General features: G+C 41.6%; 1 protein-coding gene across 3 annotated transcripts in view; it reads left to right on the top strand.

The window, feature by feature from the left end:
• The window catches only part of ift122 (intraflagellar transport 122 homolog (Chlamydomonas)), a 131,601-nt gene that overhangs the window by 50,146 nt on the left and 60,201 nt on the right, over window positions 1–21,254 (top strand). For 2 of the 3 annotated variants that reach the window (XM_062999160.1, XM_062999161.1), the window contains exons 10-14: window positions 6,031–6,169; window positions 11,138–11,340; window positions 14,845–14,982; window positions 16,524–16,688; window positions 18,062–18,259. In XM_062999160.1, coding sequence (XP_062855230.1) covers window positions 6,031–6,169; window positions 11,138–11,340; window positions 14,845–14,982; window positions 16,524–16,688; window positions 18,062–18,259 — 843 coding nt within the window. The remainder of the gene's footprint in view (window positions 1–6,030; window positions 6,170–11,137; window positions 11,341–14,844; window positions 14,983–16,523; window positions 16,689–18,061; window positions 18,260–21,254) is intronic. The other variant, XM_062999162.1, reaches the window with a different exon arrangement.

Below are 21,254 nucleotides of genomic sequence, written 5' to 3'. Positions count from 1 at the left end.
AGGCTGGGAAGAGTACATCTACAATAGGCAAGCAGGTTGGTGTGAATAAATCAACTGTGGGAGCAATTGTAAGAAAATGGAAGACATACAAGACCATTGATAATCTCCCTTGGGGTCAAGATCTCATCCCGTGGGGTCAAAATGATCATGAGAACGGTGAGCAAAAATCCCAGAACTACACGGAGGGACCTGATGAATGACCTGCAGAGAGCTGGGACCAAAGTAACAAAGGCTACCATCAGTAACACACTACGCCGAGAGGGACTAAAATCCTGCAGTGCCGGGCATGTCCCCCTGCTTAAGCCAGTACATGTCCAGGCCCGTCTGAAGTTTGCCAGAGAGCATATGGATGATCCAGAAGAGGATTGGGAGAATATCATGTGGTCAGATAAAACCAAAATGGAACTTTTTGGTAAAAACTCAACTCATCGTGTTTGGAGGAAGAAGAAGAACCCAAGAACACCATACCTACTGTGAAGGATGGGGGTGGAAACATCATGCTTTGGGGCTGTTTTTCTGCAAAGGGGACAGGACGACTGATCCGTGTTAAGGGAAGAATGAACGGGGCCATGTATCGTGAGATTTTAAGCCAAAACCTCCTTCCATCAGTGAGAGCATTGAAGATGGAACGTGGCTGGGTCTTCCAGCATGACAATGATCCCAAACACACCGCTCGGGCAACGAAGGAGTGGCTCCGTAAAAAGCATTTCAAGGTCCTGGAGTGGCCTAGCCAGTCTCCAGACCTCAACCCCATAGAAAATTTGTGGAGTCCATGTTGCCCAGCGACAGCCCCAAAACATCACTGCTCGAGAGGAGATCTGCATGGAGGAATGGGCCAAATTACCAGCTACAGTGTGTGCAAACCTGGTGAAGACTTACAGGAAACGTTTGACCTGTCATTGCCAACAAAGGTTATGTTACAAAGTATTGAGTTGAACTTTTGTTATTGACCAAATACTTATTTTCCACCATAATTTACAAATAAATTCTTTAAAAATCCTACAATGTGATTTCCTGGATTTTTTTTCTCATTTTGTCTCTCATAGTTGAAGTGTACCTTAAAATTACAGACCTCTCTCATCTTTCTAAGTAGGAGAACCTGCACAATCAGTGGCTGACTAAATACTTTTTGACCCCACTGTATATATACTGTATATATATATATATATACTGTATATACTGTATATATATATATATGTGCTCAGCATAAATGAGTACACCCCCTTTGAAAGGTAAGATTTTAATCAATATCTCACTGAACACAGGAACAATTTCATAGTTTCATAGAACATTTGTTTAAACCATAACATGAAAGTAAGGTTAATAATATAATATAGATTACAAAATCTTCAGTTTTACTCAAATTAGTTGATGCAAAAATGAATACACCCCACATCAAAAACTACTACATCTAGTATTCTGTATGACCTCCATGATTTTTAAGGCACTTTTAGGCATGGAATAAATAAGTTGGCGACATATTGCAACATCTACCTTTTTCCATTATTCAAGTACGACCTCTTTTAGAGCCTGAATGCTGGATGGAGAGTGATGCTCAACCTGTCTCTTTAGAATTCACCATAGATGTTCGATTGGGTTCAGATCAGGAGACATACTTGGCCACTGAATCAATTTCACCCTGTTTTTCGTCAGAAATGCAACAGTGGCCTTAGAGGTGTGTTTTGGACCATTGTCATGTTGGAAAAGTGCATGACAACCAAGGGCACGGAGTGATGGTAGCATCTTCTCTTTCAACATATAGCAGTACATCTGTGAATTCATGATACCATAGATGAAATGCAGCTCCCCAACACCTGCAGCACTCATGCAGCCCCACATAAGGACACTGCCACCACCATATTTCACTGTAGGCACCATGCACTTTTCTTTGTACTCCTCACCTTTGCGACGCCATACAGTTTGGAAGCCATCAGTTCCAAAAACATTTATCTTGGTCTCATCACTTCAGAGTATAGAGTCCCAGTAGTCTTCACCTTTTTCAGCATGGGCCCTGGCAGATTCTAGGCGAGCTTTTTTTGTGCATGGGCTTTAGGAGATGCGTTCTTCATGGACGGCACTCATGCATGCCATTCTTCTGCAGTGTACGCCATATTGTGTCATGGGAAACAGTCACCTCAGTTTGGCTTTCTACCTCTTTAGCTAACTGCAGTGAACGTGCATGGCAATTTTCTTCCACCCTTCTCATCAGAAGACGCTCCTGTTTCCTGTTTCTAACTTCTATGGATGGCCTGGAAGTCTCTGTGAGATGGTTGCAGTTTCATCTTTGTAAAAGTTTTGTATCACTTTTGCTACAGTATTCTGACTGATAAGTAAAGCCTTGTTGATCTTCTTGTAGCCTTCACCTTTCTTGTGTAAAGAAATTATTTTCTTTTCTCAGATATTTTGACATTTCTCTTCCATGTGGTGCCATTGCTGACAGCATGAAATGGGAAGGGGTTTTCTTTGTTAAGTAACACCTTTTTATAGTCACCTGGCTGCTGGACACCTGTTTAATGAATAATTAGACTCATCTGTGATTAAATTCTTGTTAATTAAACATTTGTAGTCTAAACTTTAGCTTTGCTCCTAAGACTTTCATGGGGGTGTACTCATTTTTGCAACATGGTCTTGAATTAATTTAAAATAAAAATTATGTTTTTGTGTCTGCAAATTAACAAATATTATTTGCAATCAATGGCCCACATTTGTGGGAGTATTTTGCAGTATAGTATCCAGCAGAAAATGTTGATTCTGAAAGGAAACTAAAGGTTTTCTGACAAATCTGTTGGGGTGTACTCATTTATGCTGAGCACTGTATATACTGTATATACAGTGTATTGCCAATTACTGCAACTAATTATTACAATTATTGTCCAGGTCACCCATGGAGGATGGGTTCCTGTTGATTCTGATTCCTCTCAAGGTTTATTCAAGGGGGTTTTGGTCTTTTGGTCCTGGATGCTGTAAAGTTACTTTGAGACATACACAAGTTATCTATTGTAAAAAGCACTATACAAATAAATTTGACTTTGAGCTTACCTAACTTAATTAATATCAAATAGCTAATGGGACCAGTTTTCTTAAGAACAGCTTTATTTTTTAAAATGTTGACATGCTGAATTGTTTGTGATAGGCCACTTGCCTACTTAGTGCAACGTAAATCACGCTAGTCCACTACCACTGGGATCCAAGGTTAAAATCCCCAGCCTGTCGGCCGATTGGTTATCTACTTGTAGACATATATCTATGTCTAGGGGGATGGCTGAGCCTTGTGATGGATTGGCATTGTCTGGACTGTGTTACTGCATTGCGCCCGCTGATCCTGGGGATGCCCACCGTTACTCCGAACAGGAGGGTGGTGAAATGAAGAGGTAGTAAAATGAGATGAAATTGTTTGTGGTGAAATTTGGGACTTCTTAAAAAAAGAAAATCTTTGATGTGTGGACCTGAGTCTCAGCAGTGCTTGGGCCTGAGTCTCAGCAGTGCCATTGGCCTAGTTGGGCAATCTACAGCCACATTAACCAGTATCTGAAGAGCGAAATGCATGATGGACTATTACCAGATTGTTGATAAAACAGCGGTTCCTACTGTTTGGTCAAGACGTCTGCACAAGCGGAGGAAGAATATGTCTAGTACTGTCCTTCATGTAGGAATTTGCCACTGGCTGGTAAAAAGAAGAGCCTGATTGCTTCACACATGTTGGAGAGGTGTCCTAGTCTGTAGTCTTCCTTGGCCAGCATAAATGTCATTGTTGATAATGTAGAAGGGGGAATCGGACATGTCTCAATTTTCTAATAAAAAAAAAAAAAGAAAATCTTCCAGTTTTTGTAAAGGAAGAGGAGTCACAGTCTGAGCTTTAGAACTTGGGTAAAGCTTGGGTAAAGGTTAAATTTGGTGATTAGGGAGGTCATGGAAGGCGTTTGACTTAGTACTGGCATTCATACATCTACTTTCAATTATATTAGCTTATGTATATACACCAGTTAGGCATAACATTATGACCACCTCCTTGTTTCTACGCTCACTGTCCATTTCATTAGCTCCACTTACCATATAGAAGCACTTTGTTGTTCTACAATTACTGACTGTAGTCCATCTGTTTCTCTACATACTTTTTTTAACCTGCTTTTACCCTGTTCTTCAATGGTCAGGACACCCACGGGACCACCACAGATCAGGTATTATGTAGGTGGTGGATCATTCTCAGCACTGCAGTGACACTGACATGGTGGTGATGTGTTAGTTTGTGTTGTGCTGGTATGAGTGGATCAGACACAGCAGCGCTGCTGGAGTTTTTAAATACCGTGTCCACTCACTGTCCACTCTATTAGACACTCCTACCTAGTTGGTCCACCTTGTAGATGTAAAGTCAAAGATGATCGCTCATCTATTGCTGCTGTTTGAGTTGGTCATCTTCTAGACCTTCATCAGTGGTCACAGGACGCTGCCCACGGGGTGCTGTTGGCTGGATATGTTTGGTTGGTGGACTATTCTCAGTCCAGCAGTGACAGTGAGGTGTTTAAAAACTCCATCAGCGCTGCTGTGTCTGATCCACTCATACCTGCACAACACACACTAACACACCACCACCATGTCAGTGTCACTGCTGTGCTGAGAATGATCCACCACCTAAATAATACCTGCTATGTGGTGGTCCTGTGGGGGTCCTGACCATTGAAGAACAGGGTAAAAGCAGGTTAAAAAGTATGTAGAAAAACAGATGGACTACAGTCAGTAATTGTAGAACTACAAAGTGCTTCTATATGGGAAGTGGAGCCGATAAAATGGACAGTGAGTGTAGAAAGCAGGAGGTGGTTTTGATGTTATGCCTAATCGGTGTACACAAGTTATGTATACTGGTGGTGTTACCAGCCTGGATGCAGCAGCCTTTAAGCCCATGGTGATGTCAAGCTTGCTAGACAGTGGACAAAACCAGTCATGATCCAGCAGCCATCAATTCACGGGAATTGGTTTTTAATTCCTGGATTACATCTAACCACTAAAACAAATTTGCTTTCAGCATAGGTCATACAGTATGTGTTTTTTGTCTTCCAGACCTTGGCAAGAGACAACTTTTCCATGTACTGTTAACGTTTAGCTGTAGCCAGTCATAAGTAATAAGGAATTAGAAGGCCACGAAGTATAATGACGTTATAGAATGTGCATTTTCTCCCTTTTTCTCCCCCGCCCCGATTGTGGAGAGCGAACTGACACATGCACGTGAGCAGTAGCCGACTGCATCGTTTCATCTGCACGAGGCAAGTTCATATACAGATCAGCCTTGTGCACGGAGAGTCACACCCTGATCAACACATTATTCCTCGACTCAGCCAGCAGAGGTCGTAATTGCATCAGTTATGAGGTTTCTATCCGGCTCCCACCCTGTATGAACAAGAACCAAACGTTGTTTATATAGCCACCCAGCCCAGACGGATGGCAGAGCTGAGTTTCGATATGATGTATTCGAAATCCCAGCTCTGGTGTGCTAGCGTGTTTTACCGCTGCGCCACCTGAACGGCCCGTGATAAATTTTATGTGTATTTTTGACAGCAGAATTTCACATACAGTATTTCTAAAACAGCCATCAAACAATCTTTGACAAAATGTTATGATGAATACTTTAAAAGCTATTGAAGTTATTAATATGATGAATACTTTAAAAGCTATTGAAGTTATTAATATGATGAATACTTTAAATGCTATTGAAGTTATTAATAAAAATCTGTTTTTTTATTATGTAATAAAGGGTGACAGTGTCAGTTTAAGAGTTGTAGTATGTAATGTGGGTTACACTTGATAAAATACAACTTGTTTTGGAGCAATATGATGAATACTCTAAAAAAAATTAATGTGGGATTTGGACATACAGGTGCATTTACATTTTGGATATTGTTCATTTGCTATTTATCATTATTTGCTGCATTGAAGACTTGATTTAAAATCACAGGCTGTTATGAATACACTTTGCTACCTCATGAATATTAGCCTGCAGCTGTTTTTGGCTTCTGATTTTTCATGACTGTTTTTCAGGTGCTGGGCTGTCAGGATGGCACAATAGCTTTCTTCCAGCTGATCTTTAGCACAGTGCACGGTCTGTATAAAGACCGCTACGCCTACAGAGACAGCATGACCGACGTCATCGTCCAACACCTCATCACTGAGCAAAAAGGTGCACTCATATTTCCACTCAACAACCCCTAATCAGAACCTTCAGTGAGCTAAGTCTGTTCTGAACTCTCTGTAGTGCTGCTAAAGCTGCTCTTCCGTCATATTAGTTTTTGACTTTTTTAATGTTGTATGGTAGAAACCATTTGAGAGTCCACTGTATTGGAATATATACATTTATTATATACATTTATTCCAGGATACAGTGTATCACAAAAGTGAGTACACCCCTCACATTTCTGCAAATATTTTAGTATATCTTTTCATGGGACAACACTATAGAAATAAAACTTGGATAGATTTACTGTCTTCTGAAAATAACTTAACACACAGCCATTAATGTCTAAATAGCTGGCAACATAAGTGAGTACACCCCACAGTGAACATGTCCAAATTGTGCCCAAAGTGTCAATATTTTGTGTGACCACCATTATTATCACTGCCTTAACCCTCCTGGGCATGGAATTCACCAGAGCTGCACAGGTTGCTACTGGAATCCTCTTCCACTCCTCCATGATGACATCACGGAGCTGGTGGATGTTAGACACCTTGAACTCCTCCACCTTCCACTTGAGGATGCGCCACAGGTGCTCAATTGGGTTTAGTCCATCACCTTTACCTTCAGCTTCCTCAGCAAGGCAGTTGTCATCTTGGAGGTTGTGTTTGGGGTCGTTATCCTGTTGGAAAACTGCCATGAGGCCCAGTTTTCGAAGGGAGGGGATCATGCTCTGTTTCAGAATGTCACAGTACATGTTGGAATTCATGTTTCCCTCAATAAACTGCAACTCCCCAGTGCCAGCAACACTCATGCAGCCCAAGACCATGATGCTACCACCACCATGCTTGACTGTAGGCAAGATACAGTTGTCTTGGTACTTCTCACCAGGGCGCCGCCACACATGCTGGACACCATCTGAGCCAAACAAGTTTATCTTGGTCTCGTCAGACCACAGGGCATTCCAGTAATCCATGTTCTTGGACTGCTTGTCTTCAGCAAACTGTTTGCTGGCTTTCTTGTGCGTCAGCTTCCTTCTGGGATGACGACCATGCAGACCGAGTTGATGCAGTGTGCGGCGTATGGTCTGAGCACTGACAGGCTGACCTCCCACGTCTTCAACCTCTGCAGCAATGCTGGCAGCACTCATGTGTCTATTTTTTAAAGCCAACCTCTGGCTATGACGCCGAACACGTGGACTCAACTTCTTTGGTCGACCCTGGCGAAGCCTGTTCCGAGTGGAACCTGTCCTGGAAAACCGCTGTATGACCTTGGCCACCATGCTGTAGCTCAGTTTCAGGGTGTTAGCAATCTTCTTATAGCCCAGGCCATCTTTGTGGAGAGCAACAATTCTATTTCTCACATCCTCAGAGAGTTCTTTGCCATGAGGTGCCATGTTGAATATCCAGTGGCCAGTATCAGAGAATTGTACCCAAAACAGCAAATTTAATAGCCCTGCTCCCCATTTACACCTGGGACCTTGACACATGACACCAGGGAGGGACAACGACACATTTGGGCACAATTTGGACATGTTCACTGTGGGGTGTACTCACTTATGTTGCCAGCTATTTAGACATTAATGGCTGTGTGTTGAGTTATTTTCAGAAGACAGTAAATCTACACTGCTATACAAGCTGTACACTGACTACTCTAAGTTATATCCAAGTTTCATGTCTATAGTGTTGTCCCATGAAAAGATATAATAAAATATTTGCAGAAATGTGAGGGGTGTACTCACTTTTGTGATACACTGTATATACACTATATAAAAGTATTCACTCACCCATCCAAATAATTGAATTTAGGTGTTTCAATCACTTCCATGGCCACGTGTGTATAAAACCAAGCACCTAGGCATGCAGACTGCTTCTACAAACATCAGTGAAAGAATGGGTCGCTCTCAGGAGCTCAGTGAATTCCAGCCTGATAAAATGCTACCTGTTCAACAAGTCCAGTCATGAAATTTCCTCGCTACTAAATATTCCACAGTCGACTGTCAGTGGTATTATAACAAAGTGGAGGCAATTGGGAACGACAGCAACTTAGACACGAAGTGGTAGGCCACGTAAAGTGACAGAGCAGGGTCAGCGGATGCTGAGGCACATAGTGCGCAGAGATTGCCAATCGCTACAGACTTCCAAACTTCATGTGGCCTTCAGATTATCTCAAGAACAGTGTGTAGAGCTTCATGGAATGGGTTTCCATGGCCGAGCAGCTGCATCCAAGCCTTACATCAACAAGCGCAATGCAAAGCGTCGGATGCAGTGGTGTAAAGCACACTGCCACTGGACTCTAGAGCAGTGGAGACGTGTTCTCTGGAGTGACGAATCACACTTCTCCGTCTGGCAATCCAGTGGCGGTTGCCAGGAGAACGGTACTTGTCTGACTGCATTGTGCCAAGTGTAAAGTTTGGTGGAGGGGGGATTATGGTGTGGGGTTGTTCTTCAGGAGTTGTGCTGAGCCAGGATGGTCCAGTTTTGTTTTGAAATTCAGAATATACTGATTACTGGCCACACCAGCGTTTTTCAAACCAAAGGATCGTGAGCCAAAAAAGGGTCGCAAAGAAATAAACAAAACAATAATTAAATACACAAATTTTAACCGACACCATAAACACAAAATTAATTGATAAATTGATACGTTGATTGCAAGCCAGACCTTGTCATTCAACATCAGTATCTATTATATTATTTTTATAAATAAGCACAAACAAGTGAAGGCTGTTATAGTCATACGTAGGGATGTAATGATACACACTACCCACGATGTGATGCGATTCATGATACTGGGTTCACAATACAATTTTTTCCCGATTTTTTTTTACATAGTCATATGACAAAGTTTCCTTTTATTATTTCTCTTAAAAAATAAAATAAAATACTGTAATTGTGATTATCTTTTATTTATCTAAATAATAAATACCCTTTTATTTCTGAGGTAGGTACAAACTATGCCAAATAATGCTTATTGTGTTTAAAGTGAATATCGATTCATCTTAAATGAATAACCGAATCGAATCGTGGCACATGTGCACTGATTTGTAACTGTCTTGTGGTGCATCGTTTCATCCCTAGTCGTAAGGCGTCAGGTGCTCATGGTCGAGTGTCCACATAGTTTTGATCATAATGTGTACTTTGGGCACTTTTGTGTTTACCAAGTCTCTAGTCCACTTTTAAATTCTAAACAGTGAAAACAGTGGATGGATCTTGCTGTTGAGATAGGTTGTCTGCTTCTGTGGCCAGGCACTGAAAAACCAGTAATACCACAAATGTTTGACTATGACCCAATAATATTTTATAATTTACCCATTAAATGCAATATGCTTCATGAATTTTTGGGGGGCTTAGGTTAAAGTTCTTGTTTTAAATGAAATAACCCACTTTACACTGTAGAAACTTTTGTCACAGGAGTTCTACCCAAGAAAAAACTGGAAACCTTAAAGGGGTCAACAAGAAATGTTACAATCAACTTAAATATAAAACTAGATACTAACAACTATTATATGTTTTTCCTGTCAAGTATACACCGATCAGCCATAACATTAAAACCACCTCCTTGTTTCTACACACACTGTCCATTTTTATCAGCTCCACTTACCATATAGAAGCACTTTGTAGGTCTACAATTACTGAATGTTGTCCATCTGTTTCTCTGCATGCTTTGTTAGCCCCCGTTCATGCTGTTCTTCAATGGTCAGGACTCTCCCAGAACCACTACAGAGCAGGTATTATTTGGGTGGTGGATCATTCTCAGCACTGCAGTGACACTGACATGGTGGTGGTGTGTTAGTGTGTGTTGTGATGGCATGAGTGGATAAGACACAGCAATGCTGATGGAGTTTTTGAACCCCTCACTGTCCCTGCTGGACTGAGAATAGTCCACCAACCAAAAATATCCAGCCAACAGCGCCCTGTGGGCAGCGTCCTGTGGGCAGCGTCCTTTGACCACTGATGAAGGTCTCGAAGATGACCAACTCAAACAGCAGCAAGAGATGATCGATCATCTCTGACCTTACATCTACAAAGGTGGACCAACTAGGTAGGAGTGTCTAATAGAGTGGACAGTAAGTGGACATGGTATTTACTCCAGCAGCGCTGCTGTGTCTGATCTACTCATACCAGCACAACACGCACTAACACACCACCACCATGTCATTGTCACTGCAGTGCTGAGAATGATCCACCACCTAAATAATACCTGCTATGTGGTGGTCCTGTGGGGGTCCTGACCATTGAAGAACAGGGTGAAAGCAGGTTAAAAAGGTATGTAGAGAAATAGATGGACTACAGTCAGTAATTGTGGAACTACAAAGTGCTTCTATATGGTAAATGGAGCTGATAAAATGGACAGTTAGTGTAGAAACAAGGAGGTGGTTTTAATGTTATGGCTGATCGGTGTATAACAACATGTTAAATGTTTTTTTCTTAATTAAATAGGTTTTTGATAAACTCTATGACCAAAAGTATGTGGACACCTGACCATTAGCTTGTTAGACGTTCTCTCTAGAACCATGCTCATTAATATATAGATGTCTCACACCCCACTTCTTTTTGTGTTCATAAACTAATATTTTGTAACGACTTTGCAAATAATTCTCAGTGTGTCTGTGGGAATTTGTGTCCATTTAGTCTAAAGAGCATTAATGAGGTAAGGAACTGAATAGATAAGATGGCCTGCCTCTTAGTCAATGTTCCAATCCATGAATGTATTTAGTAAGGTTTAGGGCAGGTCTTTGGGCAAGCCACAGGAGTTTCTGTATGGTAAACATGCCAAGTGTTTTACTGACCTTGCTTTGTGTACATGTTAAAACTGAAAAGGACTTTCCCAGGTTGTTGCCACAAAGCTGTAATGGATTTTATACACGTTAGGAGCTGTTTTATAAAAATATTGATAAAAATTGGGTTGAAAATGACTGAGTATTTCTCAAATTTAGCTTCCATTAGTAATGTATTTTTGTCCTTCTCATCCATCAAGTGCGCATAAAGTGTCGGGAGCTGGTGAAAAAGATCGCAATCTACCGCAGCCGACTAGCCATCCAGCTACCGGAGAAGATTCTGATTTACGAGCTGAGTTCGGATGACTCATCAGACATGCACTACCGCGTCAAGGAGAAAATCTGCAAACGCTTTGAATGCAACCTGCTCGTCGTTTGCTCCCAGCACATCATACTCTGTCAGGTACATGTTCAGCTGGGATGTGGTGTGCGCTCTAAACGTTCCTTTGATCTGAGAGTATTTAGAGGAGAAGCAATGCAGTCTGTTCTTGTGCATGACAGCGATGATGAAGGACAGTTTACACTGCAGCATGTCATGCCTGTTACACATAAACACATGAGTCATTGACGCACATTGAAGACGCTTTATCTTTCCCCATGGGGCAGTCTTACTGTAGCCATGTAGTAACCACGTGGTGGGATTAACAGTTCACAGCTGTACGTGTATGTGCACTTGTACACTCAGACGTTCACTCAGATACTTAGACTAGGGTCCTGACCGCTGTCTGGTAAAAACACTTGAACTGCTCTGCTTTCTGTCTGTGGTTTGTCTACAGAACATGATTCACACACTGATTCTCCCCCAAAGCATTTTTAACAACATGATTATCTCTTAAATCTTTCTCCCCAGAGATAAACGGCGTTTTCTTCTGCTTAAGAGTGTCCCAACTGCTTTATGTCAAGGCTTGGCATCTTTGGGTCTGTGCCTAACCCTAACATACTGTTTCAGTTACAGTGGCATTGTACTGGAGTTCTGTGTTGCTGTGTATGTACAGTTTCTGGAACTGTGGAATTATCTTCAGGGTTTATAGGGTCAGAAAATCCCTGAAAGAAAAGAATCATTGGGCATGTCCGTGTTCTCCAGTTTACCAGTCTGAGGTCTACTTTTAGGTTCTGAAGAGTGAAACAGTAGATGGATCTTGCTGTTTGGAAAAGTTGTCTGCACCTTCAGGCATTGACAAAACAGATTGACTGATTGTGCCTCTTTACTTGTGTTTCACAATACACTGATAAGCCATAACACTAAATCCACTTTCTTGTTTCTACACTCACTGTCCATTTTATCAGCTCCACTTACCATATAGAAGCACTTTGTAGTTCTACAATTACTGACTGTAGTCCATCTGTTTCTCTGCATGCTTTGTTAGCCCCCTTTCATGCTGTTCCTCAATGGTCAGGACTCCCAGAACCACTACAGAGCAGGTATTATTTAGGTGGTGGATCATTCTCAGCACTGCAGTGACACTGACATGGTGGTAGTGTGTTAGTGTGCGTTGTGCTGGTATGAGTGGATCAGACACAGCAGTGCTGATGGAGTTTTTAAACACCTCTTTGTCACTGCTGGACTGAGAATCGTCCACCAACCAAAAACATCCAGCCAACAGCGCCCCATGGGCAGCGTCCTGTGACCACTGATGAAGGTCTAGAAGATGACCAACTCAAACAGCAGCAATAGATGAGTGATCATCTCTGACTTTACATCTACAAGGTGGACCAACTAGGTAGGAGTGTCTGATTGAGTGGACAGTGAGTGGACACAGTGTTTAAAAACTCCAGCAGCATTGCTGTGTCTTATCCACTCATACCAGCACAACACACACTAACACACCACCACCATGTCAGTGTCACTGCAGTGCTGAGAATCATCCACCAACTACATAATACCTGCTCTGTGGTGGTCCTGACCATTGCAGAATTGTAGAACAGGGTGATAGCAGGCAAACAGAACAAACAGATGGACTACAGTCAGTAATTGTAGAACTACAAAGTGCTTTTATATGGTAAGTGGAGCTGATAAAATGGACAGTGAGTGTAGAAACAAGTAGGTGGTTTTAATGTTATGGCTGATCAGCGTATATATATACAGTGGGGAAAATAAGTATTTGATCCCCTGCTGATTTTGTAAGTTTACCCCCTTACAAAGACTTGAACAGTCTATAATTTTTATGGAAGGTTTATTTTAACAGAGAGAGACAGAATATCAACAAAAAATCCAGAAAAAAACTTTAAATAAAAGTTATAAATTAATATGTATTTAATTAAGGGAAATAAGTATTTGATCCCCTACCAACCAGCAAGAATTCTGACCCCCACAGACCGGTTATGTGCACATGAGGCACACAAATTAGTCCTGTCCCTGTATAAAAGACTCCTGTCACAGAATCAGTTTCTTCCGTTCAAATCTCTCGACCACCATGGGCAAGACCAAAGAGCTATCAAAGGACGTCAGGGACAAGATTGTAGACCTGCACAAGGCTGGAATGGGCTACAAGACCATCAGCAAGAAGCTTGGTGAGAAAGAGACCACTGTTGGTGCGATAATTCGAAAATGGAAGAAATACAAGATCACAGTCAATCGCCCTCGCTCTGGAGCAGGTCTACAATCTTGTCCCTGACGACCTTCCATAAAAATTATAGACTGTTCAAGTCTTTGTAAGGGGGTAAACTTACAAAATCAGCAGGGGATCAAATACTTATTTTCCCCACTGTATTTATATATATACAGTATATATATATATAGTTAACGTAAAGGTTAAAGATCCTGGGTGGAGCGATCCACGTCCTTTCTGTGTGGAGTTTGCATGTTCTCCCCCTGTCTGCGTGGGTGTTCTCCGGGAGCTCTGGTTTCCTCCCACAGTCCAAAGACAAGTGAGGTGAATTGGAGATACAAAATTGTCCATGACTGTTTCTGACATTAAACTTGTGAACTGATGAATTTTGTATAACAAGTAAATACCTGTTCTGTCACGAGTCAAAGTGTGTAAAACATGAGGTTAAAATCCTAATAAATAAATAAATGTAAAGGTTAAGTTGAAATGAATTATGTTGTGGATCTTAATGCTGTAAATACAAAAAAAAACACATTTTTGTGAAAATTTGATTGTTTCTTTAGAACAGTTTAAGCAATAATCAGCAATTATGGTTTTCATGCATTATTTCTATGTATGACATTCACAGTGTAGAAAGAGTTGCTGGATTACCTGAAAGCAAAAGGAACAACAGTAACATAGTGAACAATTAGCAGTGAACTGCACTGCAATCTTTACTCAAGTCCTTTGCTACAAAAAATAAAAACAATACAATTCTAATGCTTTTGACTCAATGTAATATGGTGGCCTATCCAATCTCTTAAATTGTATCGTATTAAAAATGTATGGATTATTTAAAAATTGTGAGCCTATCAGAGTGCCTGTCATAGCCATAGAAACTGAAAACATTTTGTTTAGTTTGAACTATACAATTATTGAAATTAAATAGAAATAAAAAACATTTCCCCCCCATTGTGCATAAATCCAACCAGTAACCCTTGACACTTGCATGACACCTTATGTGGTTGTTCGCCAGCAGCCACCATTTGCTTCTATATTTTTACTGTAGGCCTTACAGAGGAGCACTCTATGCTCTTTGTATTTCTCCACCACTTGCCTTAACCAGACCGTAGAAATTGCTGTTGTAGTGGCAGGGAGGTGATTGTTTTTTCTGAGTACCCGACGAGGCACCACTGTGTCTTTGTCTACCTGGGCCTATGTGGTATTTGGTTAGTTCATGAGGCTGCTACGCTACATTAGCTTCCTCCTGACTTGTGCACTTTATGTGATCTTTTCAAGATGTTCACTCCTAGGAACTATTGGATAAAGAAGATGCTCTTGATGCTCTTTATTCACGTCAATATGTTTTCTATGTGCAGGAGAAGAGATTACAGTGTTTGTCATTTAGTAGCATTAAGGAAAAGGAATGGATTATGGAGTCTCTGATTCGCTACATCAAAGTGATTGGCGGCCCACCAGGAAGGGAGGGGCTTCTGGTTGGCCTCAAAAATGGAGCAGTGAGTATTTATTAAGTATTTTTGGTCCAAGATTTACAGATGTGGATTTTTATTGCAGCACAAGTGTAAACCCTGTTTCCGGGAAAAGTTGGGACATTTTGTAAAATGCAATACTTAATCAACTTCACTCACAATCACAATCACTCACAAAAATTGGGACAGAGGCACTTTTACCATGATGGTACAGCAACTTTCCTATTAAGCAGTGTTTTTTTTCCTATTTTGCATTTTACCCCATTTTTCTCCAAATTTAGCATAGTCAATTTGCTACTGGTGACCCTTAGTGGTGCCCAAGGAGGGGGTGACTTGACTGACACACTCCCTCCAATGTGTGAGCAGTCTACTGATCCCTTCTTGTACACCCACACATTGGTGAACTTGTGCGTGAGGCCGGCTTCACGCACGGAGTGCCACGACCCAACCTCTGCGCTTCTCCACCGCTGTGCAAGTGCCCTGGGCAACCAGGTTCCTTTCACAGGTTCAGGTTCATTTCTGTTAAATTTGGTGATTTCTCACCCTAGCAGACTAGAGGCAGATTTTTCTGCTGCAGGCATTAGTCAATTATACCTTCTAGTGGTTGCCCAGCCGACCGGTAGCAGAGCCAAGACTCGAACCTGACCTGGGAGCGCCACCTGAGCGCCTATAATTGCAGTTTCTTGTTTGATTAAGACTAGATCTGGACTGCTGGCAGGCCAGTCAAGCACAAACTCTTCTTTATTGTATTAAGCCATGCTCTTGTAGCACATGCAGAATGAGGTCTGGCATTGTCTTGCTAAAGTAATCATGGACTTTCCTGGAAATAAGTCACCTTGGACTTCACCATGCTGCTTTTTAATATTTAACATAATATTTTATGCTATTGTTTACACCACTTTTTTATATATATTTTGTTTTATGCATTTTCTCCCCTTTTTCTGCCCAATTGCGTCATGCTTTCTCTCCACCAATGCCGATCCCCGCTCTGATTGAGGAGATCGAAGCTAACCCGCGCCCCCTCCGACACGTGGGCAGCAGCTGTGTGCATTTTGTCACCTACACTTTGACGAGTGCAATGCGGATCAGCACTGTGTACGGAGAGACACACCCTGACAGCACTCTTTTCCCATCTCTGTGCAGGCGCCATCAATCAGCCAGCAGAGGTCGTAATTGCATTAGTTATGAGAGAGTCCCTATCCCAGCCCTATCTGAACAACAGGCCAATCGTTGTTCATGTGGATGCTCAGCCCAGCCGGCAGGCAGAGCTGAGACTCGATACGATGTATTCGAGATCCCAGCTCTGGTGTTCCAAGCGTGTGTTTTTACCGCTGCACCACCTGAGAGGCGTCTACACCACATTTTTCATGTAGAGTAGGGCATGTAGTGCCTCCCCAAAAGGTACATAGGTATTTCTGAAAAAAGAAAAAGGGCGTGAAGTATCCCTTTAAAAAAAAAAAAAAAAAAAGAAATAGGTGGTCTATGACACTAAAAATGTAAAAACCTATTCTACCTAAATGTAATGTTCTTGTTGCCAAATATTTCACATGCTTTCTCTGGCTGTACAGATTCTGAAGATCTTCGTGGACAACCCATTCCCAATCACGCTGCTGAAGCAAAACACATCCGTGCGCTGCCTGGATATGAGCACATCGCGTAGCAAGCTGGCTGTGGTGGACGAGCATAACACCTGCCTGGTCTACGACATCCATACCAAAGAGCTGCTCTTCCAGGTTGGATCCATCCCTGGTCCATCACATTTTCACTTTCCCTGATTGCATGCTTTTCAGAGAGGTCCTTATGTCACCTATTGTTCCTGCTTTGCCAATTTCACGCCAGCAATTTCCCTGCCATTTGAGTCAACATCAGGAATCGTATAAAAATATGTCACTAGATGGACTGGGATGTCGCCTTGGAAATTATAGCCAATCTGAAAATGCTCTCAGACCATCATTCTTAGCTATTACAGTGTTGCGATGATGGCAGTGAAGTATAAAGCATACATTTAGAAATGAAATCATCTGAAAGGTGGCATATATGCCAGCATTTGATGCAAGCAAAACTGCCTTTACTTTCCACCAACTTTTTTGTGTTCTTTACTTTATGAAGATCAAATCTATGTAAAGATGTCTGTCTTGCTGTAACAGTCCACCTGCTGTGAAGATTGGCAGAGGGGTTACAGTTGCAGTATCATGCTTTTCTGTCTTGCCATTTATGTCTGGCTGAGAGGTTATGAAGACACAGATGATTGACTTGTCGGTTCATCCTAATTGACAGTCACCTGTGCCTCGTTGAGCATTAATTAGCTCCAGGTGGAAGTGTTTCTATTTATCATGGTTTCCTCTTTACAGATTTGCCAGCTCCTCTGTTGGCAGCCTGCTTTTTTTGGACTTGCGATGCTGAGTTCAATCCTTTTTGGTACTCTGTATTTTTTTTCTGGGAATTCTGTGTCACTGCACTTTTCCGGAGCGGGCCCCATGTTTGGATCCATGCTGAGCACAAGCTGTGACATTTGGTGGGGTGCTGCTCATGCATTGCCGTCCCCAGCTTGTTCTGTGTTTCCTATTTTCTGAGAACTTGGTTGTGGTAGGGGCATTGTGTAGCTTGCCATATTGTGACAACCAGTTTTCATGCTGATGCTGTTGAAAAACTGTTACAAACAGCATCCGTTGAAGGCTGCATGTTTTGCATCTTTCATTTGTTACTTTGTTTCCATTATTTTGGCCACCACTTTTATTTTCTCTTTAGCCTTATTGTTTGTGGCTTTTTAGCCACATTAGGGTGGCATGGTTGCTCAGTGGTAGCACCGTCGCCTCACAGCAAGAAATTCTGGGGTTCGATTCCCAGGTGGAGTTTGCATGTTCTCCCCGTGTCTGTGTGGGTTTCCTCCGGGAGCTTTCTGCACACAGTACACAGCTCACAGATCTTGTGTGACCAGTAAAACATGACATTAAAACCCTAATAAATAAATTGTAGCTACTTTATTTTTTCTACCTTGTTTAAGCATCTTCATTTCTAATTATTTTATTTTTAGAGGGTTTATTTCTAATTTGTGCAGATTTGCTTTTTCAAATTAGTTAAATCTATGTCATATGTGTTTGTTTAGGAGCCCAATGCAAACAGTGTGGCCTGGAACACACAGTGTGAGGACATGCTGTGTTTCTCCGGCAGTGGCTATCTCAACATTAAGGCAAGCAATTTTCCTGTACACCAGCAGAAGCTTCAGGGCTTCGTTGTGGGCTACAATGGATCAAAGATCTTCTGCCTTCATGTCTATTCCATGGCTGCAGTGGAGGTACCTCAGGTGTGTATGGGTTTGTCTGTGGCCCTTTTTAGGATGGTTACCAAATAAACTGACTGATTTTGCTTCCTTTTGTCCTAAGGTTTGGAACACTATGATTATATTGATTATTTTGTAATAATTGTAAGTCAGGATCGTGGCACTGAGCTCAAGGCAGGAATACTCTGGACATGGAACCATTAATAGCAAGGCTTCGGCCATCCCTCTGCTCTCAGACATAGCCAATCATGTTGCTGTAGACGAGCGACCGTTGATAGCATCCTTGACATTCGAACGCGAACATCAGTGTTGGTGGGCTATCATACTAGACTGCATAATGCCTCATACTAATTCAGTTTATTTGAAACTTCAACCCAGGGGCACTGTCTACAACAGTTCTTCAGCCAAAAAATGGGTTGCAGAGAAAATTAATAATAATAAAATAAACTTGTACGCGAATGCTCTCTTGTGGAGGCTGTATGTTACATCTTGTAAGAATGTTACATCTTGGAAGAACAGCTAAGCCATTAGGAGGTGCACTTGTCAGTGCACTCTCAGTGCCATTCCCAAACCTGGATAAAAATAGGGAGGGTTACGTCAAGTAGGGCGTCGTAAAAACTGTGCCAAATCAGGTATGCGGAACAGAGTAATCCACTGTGGTTACGCCTAAATATCGGACACCGCCGACATCTACCCCAGACGCTTCGTTCGATGATGTACTTGAGTCGCACACGTACAAGTCGTCAACTGTGCATAGACAGTGATAACAACAAAATATATTTATAATGGATTAATAATAATGCACTAACACTTAAATTGTGTACCTGCACTATGGTCTGTCTGAAATACCTAGTGAACTGCCTACTGCCTACCTATTAAAGAGGATTCTAATAAGACATCAAACTTATAAAGCAGATTATTTAGACTCACTACTTAGACAGCGATTATGTCACCTCAGTTTTCGCTTAGTAAGCTAACACAGTTAGCCTCATGCCATTCAAAGCAATGAGCTAAGGCAGCACAACTTGCTAGCATGCTAGCTAACTTCTCCCTCTGTGTGCGAAAATGGTTTAATTGTCCCTGCAAGCCGGAATTTGCAAATAAAATACACTTGTACACCTTTATACAAATTAAAAATCAGTGCTATTTATGTACATGGGAAAAGAACTCCATTTGTTGCTCTGCATTTGTCCGCTATATTGGTAATTGTTTGTGAGAGAAGTTGTGCCACACTGAATGCTGGCATTGTCTTCACCACTAAGGAAGCATCGGATGCTCCTTCATTATTCAGTCAGATTATCACTCAGAATAGGACACCTTAGTAGGCAGCATTTAAGGTATCTAAGAATTTAGACAGCTTTCTTCTCTGGAGTGCGTAGGATGGCACAAATTGCTGTCTATGTAGAAAGCTCACTAGGTTTGCAGACAGACCCTATATGTCAAATAGTATGTGGACACCTTACTATAAGCATAAATGTGGGCTTCCCCACTCTTCAAGGCTATAACAGCCATCACTTGTCTGGGAAGATTTTCTACATAATTTAGAAGTTTCCTCTGCCAAAATTTGTGCCCATTCAGTTAAAAGACCGTTTGTAAGGTCAGGCACTAATCTTGGATGAGACGGCCTGGCTCACAATCATTCCAAAAATTTTCAGTGAGGCTAAGGTCAGGCCTCCTGATTTTCCTCACACCAGTGTCTTTTTGGACCTCGCTTTGTGCACAGTAGGCGCAGTCATGCTGGAACATGATAGGACCTTCTCCCAGTTAGGAAGGGTTAGTGCATCTATTCTGTGTGCACCTAAATCATTAGTTTATAGCCTGCTCTTGTAGCCTGTGATGCATCGAACCTGTAGACATATGATTACTATATACAGTGGTACCTTGTAACTCAACATCCCCTAAATTCAAAATCTTTGAAACTCAACATCCTTCGTCAAGACATTTGTACCCTTAAACTGAAAGTTTTCCTTAAACTCAACGTGTGCGACTGCTGCTTTGCTCAGCGCTTGGCTGTCATCAAAGTGTGAATATGAGACGAATCTGCATTTGCGTGGAATAACCGTCAAATCCACTCCACATGTATCTGTGTATCTATGTATCTAGCTGGATTTTCCTCACTCGAGGTTTTGAGAAATTGTAAGAATCAGCTTTTCCAAGAGAGTCTAAAACGCTTATAAAAAAAGCTTAATGTGACTTAATGTATTAAATGTTTGTTTGTTTGTTTATTAGTTTGTTTATTAGGATTTTAACGTCATGTATTACACTGTTGATTACATTCATGACAGGAACGGTAGTCACTCATTACACAAGGTTCATCAGTTCACAAGGTTATATCAAACACAGTCATGGACAATTTAGTGTCTCCAATTAATCTCACTTGCATGTCTTTGGACTGTGGGAGGAAACCGGAGCACCCGGAGTAAACCCACGCAGACACAGGGAGAACATGCACACTCCACACAGAAAGGACCCGGACCGCCCCACCTGGGTATCAAACCCAGGACCTTCTTGCCGTGAGGCGACAGTGCTACCCACTTAGCCACTGTGCCGCCCAATGTATTAAATGAACGACATAGAAACACTAAACCTCTCGTAATTATTACTGCTCATAAGTTCTCTCCACTAATTAAGAAGCATAAGGAAACAATAAAGAATTAAAGGTAAATTGCATTGTATTGTATTTTTTTTATTGATTTGTAACTGTTTTTAATTGTATTTCAGTGTTTTTATATTATATTTGTGTTATTTTCAGTGCATAAGTGTCAAAAACAACCCCATTATTTTACATAAGTCTAAAATCTATGCAGTTCCACAGGACCATGGACGCATTAACATGTTTTCCAAACATCCTCATGGGAAAAAATACCTTAAAACCCCCAATGCCTTTTAAACTCAACGCCACTCCCAGAACCAATTGACGTTAAGTTTCAGGGTACCACCATACATTTATAGCTCATGTGGCTCATGAGACTTGTTTCGGTCACAGTTGGGGAACTTCACAAATAGCTTGAGAGCAGGT

Source organism: Trichomycterus rosablanca, chromosome 7, assembly GCF_030014385.1.
Source record: "Trichomycterus rosablanca isolate fTriRos1 chromosome 7, fTriRos1.hap1, whole genome shotgun sequence".
NCBI lineage: Eukaryota > Metazoa > Chordata > Actinopteri > Siluriformes > Trichomycteridae > Trichomycterus > Trichomycterus rosablanca.
Note: the sequence above shows the minus strand (reverse complement) of the source record. Positions and strands in the feature narration are given on the sequence as shown.